Source organism: Danio rerio, chromosome 10 (assembly GCF_052040795.2).
Source record: "Danio rerio strain M-AB ecotype USA chromosome 10, GRCz13ab, whole genome shotgun sequence".
In the NCBI taxonomy this organism is placed as follows: Eukaryota; Metazoa; Chordata; class Actinopteri; order Cypriniformes; family Danionidae; genus Danio; species Danio rerio.
Genome location: NC_141030.1, coordinates 11142390 through 11149220, shown reverse-complemented (window position 1 = coordinate 11149220; position 6831 = coordinate 11142390). Strand labels below are relative to the sequence as shown.

Here is a 6831-nt window from a genome sequence, read left to right as displayed (position 1 = left end):
GCACGTGGATCCATGGTTTTGGTCAGGGCTTTAGGGCGCATTCAAGATGGCAGTCGCTTGTCAAATCCATCAGTTTGAACAAGTGTCAGTCCCGAATCCTGCAACCAGGCGTGCATTGTGCAGCTGAGGCAAAGGGCGAGCTTTATCATTTGACTGAAGTGTGTTTGGTCCTTGTGCCCTTTCCTTGCTGTTTTTGTTTTGTTGTTGTATTCTTCTTAGCTAAATTGCTTTATTTTATTTTTTACAATTTTTTTGTTTTCACGATGGCTGAATGCTTCTTCAGTCCTGTTTTGTAAGAGAGGTGTGCTGTGAAAATGAATAGACGGGGATCTGAATATGCAGCCAGAATGCATTCCTGCGGCCCCTCACTGTGTTTGCTGAGGTATCGAGGGGCAGAGTTATGAGGACAGGGCGGGGTTTGAGGGGTCTTGAAGGCGGGGTTTTGAGGGAAATGGGGTGGAGCTTGGCAGTAGTCTCATAATTTTTGCTTTCCTGAGACGATGTTGCGATGAAGCTCTGCATTCAGCTCCACATACTGTCCTTTAGTGCAGTCCAGGAAGTAGAGTTTGTCGGAAACAATGTTGGGGTCGAATCCGTCCCGTCGCATGTCTGTCTTCTGGAATTTAAAAGTTCCTGAAATAAAATAACCCAAACAGTTAAAACAGCAAGCCTATACATAAACAGTTAACTTCAGAATTACAATACCATTGCGACTTTGAAGATTTATATAGTGCCTAAAGAAAATCGTATGATGAATTTATTTAGGCACTGTATAATTCTTCAAAGTTGAAATAAATAAATAAATAATTTGAAATAAATAAATAAATAATTACTTTATTTGTCATACAGCCTGAAATCAAATATATATTTATATATTTATATGTATGTATATATATATATATATATATATATATATATATATATATATATATATATATATATATATATATATATATATATATATATATGCATCTTTACATACAACAGTTTATTTATATTTTTCTGGTTCTCGAATCTGATTAGTTGATAGCTGTAAGATTTTAAAGCAATATCAGCACTCATACAGCCTCTTCACCCTTGTGTATTACTCCACCCACACGAGTGGTGAGCAGAGGACTACAGTTAGTCAAATATTGCAACTGTTGGACAACATAATGTTCTTTTGAGGTATTTCAGGCAAGAATGTAGTTGTTTAGATTGCAACTAGCCAGTTTATTTATGAAAATAGTGCCTATTTTAAATATTTATAATTTTGGAGATACAGAGCAGAGCAAAGATGGTTGACATTCCGGCACAAGATGGCGACAGGCACCGCTTAAGTCACAGGTGTCAAACTCAGTTCCAAAAGGGCCGCAGCTCTGCACAGTTTAGTTCCAACCCTAATTAAACACACCTGATCAAATTAATTGAGTCCTTCAGGCTTGTTTGAAACCTACAGGTAAGTGTGTTGGAGCAGGGTTGGAACTAAACTGTGCAGGGCTTCGGCCCTCCAGGAATTGAGTTTGACACCCCTGGCTTAAGTCCTCAGTGGAGAAAAACAGCATTTTTTCAGTGTACGGTTCAAACTACAGCTAAACAAAACATTTTAAAACAGATAAGTCAATCTCTCCCTTTGTATTTTGTAGTGCTGTATTTACACCATAGTAATCTGGTAGAGTTTGCTTTACTCTTGACTTTTTCAGGGTTAATTGTTGTGATCTCCCGATTGCAACAGAGAACTATTGAGAACTCTCTGTAGATTTATAGCATTTCATGCCATTCAGCCTTATTATCTTAAAATGTGAGCAAAATTTTTTCATCACTTAAGCCATAAAGCTAGTATTAGAATAATTCTTGTGTAAAGTGATGTTTGTGAAGTAGCAATAGTTTCTGCTATTCTATTGCTCAGCTGCAAAGGTGTATGAACAGAGGATGAAAGTAGTTCCTCTTACAAAAAGATTTTTTAAGACTCTCTGTGTTTGATTTTCTTTTTTATATACACGATGGGGCCGTCAAACTATTGCACTCATATGATATTCCGTTTATACAATAAAGTCACTGGTGAGACACTAAAACACTCGGCCTGCAGCCTCTAGCCAACGCACGCCTCCCATCAGTGCCGACCTACAGCCATATCGCACTGCGAGTAAATATATATATATATATATATATATATATATATATATATATATATATATATATATATATATATATATATATATATATATATTCTTTTCTTTTTCCTTAAGAACAAATATAAAATCATTGCCAATACAATTAAACATATATGTTTTTAATTCTAAAAGCTGGAAAATATTTTAAAAGAACATGGAGCTGCTTGTTAAGCACATTAATTTCAAGTAGCATCAATAGATAATTTACTAGGATTATTCTTAGCCTGGCTGATAAAAAAAAATAAATCATAGTAAGTTAATATTTCTTAATTTAGCCTACTTTCATCTAACCAAGTCAAAGCTAAACTCAGCTGGGAGAGTTTGAATATTTCAGCTTAATCTTTTATCGTGCTTTTGTGCAATGCCCCTAAGATTTGTGAAATCTCACCTGTTTTGTCCACTTCTGGTAGAAAGCGCAGAAACACAGGACGGGCATAGGGTGGCAGGGCCTTCTCCAGGTCCCTGCTAAACTTGGCTAGGTCAGTATTGTTTTCCGGGTCTGCTATGGCTGCCATCCCTGCCTTACCTTCAGCACCTGAGGACAAAACATCAATAATAATCGCACAAGGGCAAACTTGGTTTATAACCTAAACCTTAACTGCATAAGGAAAGCCTACAGGCATGAAGAACCCTGAGCCCCTGTGGACTAAAATAACCTGTGTAAGGAGATCATTGCCTGGTCAGGTCGAGTGTCAGTGGTACAAGGACAGACATCTTTGAACTAAGGTAGATAGAGAGTATTGTATCTTACAACAGTCTATACTCTTTGGCAATCTGTTTTATGGCACATTGTACAAGATAAACTATTGATTCTTTGGTCCTGACACATATTGAACTAAACATGAAAAGGGACCAACTATGCCCCATTTACAAGATGTAAAATAAGTCTCTGATGCCCCTAGATTGTGGATGTGAAATTTCAGCTCAAAATAGCCCCCAAATATTTTTTTTATACCTCTTTGAACCCCCCCAGCCCCCAGCACAATATAAGCCCTTTAAGTAAAAACAGATGAAGGCCTCATTCAAATAGAGAAGTGTTTAGCAGTATACACCAAAAAGTTGTATTATATATGCATTTTGTCCAGAAGCAACTGGCGTATTGGCAGTATAATTTTTTTAAATCCTATGGCAAGATGAAAATGTCATTTTCAGATCGGTGCGAACACCTTATCTGTGTTTTGTGAAATGATGATGTCATCAGGCCACATCTCGTCCCTAGTCAGACACTGCTTTGTCATGTAACAGCAATAACAATGGCAGACTACATAAGTGTGTTTGTGCAGCAGAAACTTCTGAGCTTAACAGCTTTATTAAAATGCATTCCCCCATGTTCATCTCATGGTCTTTGTTCACAGTGCAATCTTCACCGCTATTTGTGTATCTCAATGAGAGAATTACAGCGCCACATACTGGTGAGGAATGTAAAAAAATTGCAAAAGGGAAAATCAATGACTTTGTGTGGTTGTAGCCTGATGGAGCAAAATATTTGCCATTTATCCTGAATCTCTTTCATATTCCAAAAATCGTCTCAGCTATTTAAAATTCGTGCAATTCAGTTTGTGAGTATGTGGTGTGTGTGTGTTTATTCTTACATCAAGAGTGAGAAAACACTGATGATTTTTAAACAGATTCTAGTTTATCAATTTGCATGTTGACCCAAAAATGTTTTAATATATACTACACACACACACACACACACACACACACACACACACACACACACACACACACACACACACACACACACACACACACACACACACACACACACACACACACACACTTACATGCTGTAGATCATAATTCTGCTAATGACTTTGTTTTGAAGGTGATTGTATTTTTCTTTCGGACGTCTGAAATGGACCAAGCTATATTCAGCACTTTGCTGCCATTCCTTTATAGATCTAGTGTAAGCAAAAACCAGAGACAGGCGAGGAGGAGACTTTGTTTGGCTCAGCATTCCCAGAATCCTCCAGGAGCTACTGCAGTCAGCTTTGTTGCAATTAATTATCTTCCCCACATACTGGCTGAACATCCCAAGGATCCATGAGACTTACAACTTAAAGGAATAGATCTCAGCAAAAACATGGTTTTATATAAGACTCTAAAATACATCATTTCCACTTTGAATATTGTTTTGGAAGAACACAAATTTCTGACTGTATTTATACGGAATTACTAGACTTTGCACAATTTTGTTTAGCAATGGTAAACAATATTAAAATGTCACTTTATTCCTAGCAGATTCTTTAGTAATTGTAATGTTAGCTCAAAACTAAAGAGAGCAGAGTAATTTTATTTAGCGAGACAAAGTTCAAATTATAAGCTGTGTTCTAAGTCACAAAATTAAGCAGGCACTACATTTAACTTGTTTCACATCCGTTAAAGTACATTCAAAATAGCATTAATATAAAGACTACAAATAGAATCCAGATGCACTTCATCTGTTATTTATCATTATCACATGACCAACTCACATTGAGTCACTCCTCTCTAGGGATGTGCAATAATTCGGAATCGAATCGCAATCGCAATTAGTTAAATCGCAAGAGGCTGTGATATGAAATATTTATGTATTATTTAATTTCCCCCTCTCAGAGCAAATACGTGACTGCTGTCTGTGTGTGACAGTCTTACTAATCAATTGAGAGAGCACACTTTCATTTGGCCCAATCAAAATTACGCAACATTTAACATTTTTTCTAGGCATGTACCACATTTTTATCAAAGTAAAAGTAGTTCAATACCCAAAGATTTTTTTCAATGCAATATTGTTGATAAAAAAAACACAAAAATGTAGTTACAAATTAAAATTGACCAAATTCTCTTTTTATTTTTTTTTCTAACAAAAGAGTAGTCAAAATTTCACAGACTGCTGTACAAGCTGTGCCAGATGCTATTAGCCAAAATCCCCCAATCAGAGCCTTTGGGCCCTATCATACACTCGGCGCAGTGTGGCGCAAGGCGTGGCTCAGTAGTCTTTTGGTAGTTTCAGCTTGGCGCAAGAGTCATTTTGAGGCGTTGCGCTACGCTGTTTAAATAGCAAATGCATTAGCGCTCATTTGTGCACCCATAGGCGTTCTGGTCTAAAAAGGAAGGCGTTCTGAGGCGGACCGCTGGCGCGTTGCTAATTTGAGAAACTATAATAGATTTTTCATTAGACCAAAACAAACCCGGTCTAAACTCCGGCGCAGAGTTGCGCCTAGCTTATGCACTGCTTAATACGCACAAGAGAGCAATAGGCAAATATCTTTACATATGAAAAAAATTAAATATTAAGGATATATATAGGATATAATAAGAATAGATATAGACATAAATATAAAGGATTAAAATATTACAAAACATATTATTTTCTAGCCTACATAAATATGAAAAATCACTGCTTTTATGTCTTCATCTCGGGAAGCTTTTTCAGTTCATTCATAACAATTTGCTTTTGTATAATGTTATTATTATTAGCAGTATTATTTTTTATAGCCATATTTATATTTGTTTTATTAAAAACAAGCTTAGATTTGTCCACCTGTCAGGTTTTAGACCATAAGGGGCACAGCATGTGTTTGAGGATATAACTCAGGTTTTTGAGCACATTTTGGTATTATTATTCATTTATTCGTTTGCTGGAAATTAGAACTGAATTTAGAAATAGTTTTGAAAAGAATATTTGCTCTTAATAAACAAAAGTATTTATTTATAGACTAATTGATGTCTGTGCGTAAAGGTTTCCCTATCCAAGAGCGAATGTGAAAGTAGTTCCATTATCTCTCATTCTCACGCAGTAGATGCTCTGTTTAACAGTTTTCTGTTAAAAAACTGTTAACTGTTTGCTTGTGAAATGCTCATTTTTTCCACTTAGACTTACTTTGCGTCCTGTAAATAGCGAAAGCGCTCTTGGCGCGACGCAGCTGACTCTTATAGGGAATGGGAGATGAGACTCTAATTGGTTTATTCTCAAAACACACCTATAACTCATTAATAAAATAAACTCAACCCTTTTAGACCATGCGCCACTGCGCAAGGCAGATTTCCCGTCCTTAAATAAGCAAAAACGCGTCCTGACATGCCCTGAAAGCGTTTGCGTCCTGTGTTTTGACCGTCAAAATAGAGCCCTTTCTGTTAAAATAACAGGTCACACTTTATTTTCATGGCCCGTTTGTTGAATTTAAGTTACATTGCATCTACATGGCAACTAATTAATTAGATACAAGATATAGACTTTTAGATTGGGGTTAGTGTAAGTTGGCATGTACTTGCAAAGTTTCTTATAGTCAGTTAAATGTCTGTTGAAGGAGCAGTATCAGCAGATATTAAGCAGACAAGACTCAAATGGACCATCAAAATAAAGTGTTACCAAACAATATATTAACTTTACAAACGTTTCAACCATTTGTATGCCCTCTTAATAGAGGCCCAAGCACAAACACTTAAAAAATATGTATCTTACTTGTGCATATATTTCTAGCATCTGTGTTAAAGCACACAATCAAATGGAGTTTACTTTAAACAATGGTCTCAAACTGAATTCCTGGAGAGCCGCAGCTCTGCATAGTTCAACTCCAACCACTTCCAACTCACAACTGCTTAAAAGTCTCTAGTAGTCTTGAACACCTTGATTAGTTGGATCAGCTGTGTTTGATTAGGGTTGGTACAAATCTGTGAAGAGCTGTGGCCCTCA

At 36.5% G+C, this 6831-nt stretch overlaps 1 protein-coding gene across 1 annotated transcript in view; it reads right to left on the bottom strand.

Moving 5' to 3' along the window:
- Nucleotides 1–247: 247 nt before the first annotated feature.
- slc27a4 (solute carrier family 27 member 4) overlaps nt 248–6831 on the bottom strand; it is a 44013-nt gene continuing 37429 nt past the window's right edge. Inside the window, 2 exon segments of the mRNA NM_001017737.1 lie at nt 248–633; nt 2542–2688. Coding sequence (NP_001017737.1) covers nt 476–633; nt 2542–2688 — 305 coding nt within the window. The 3' untranslated portion in view covers nt 248–475.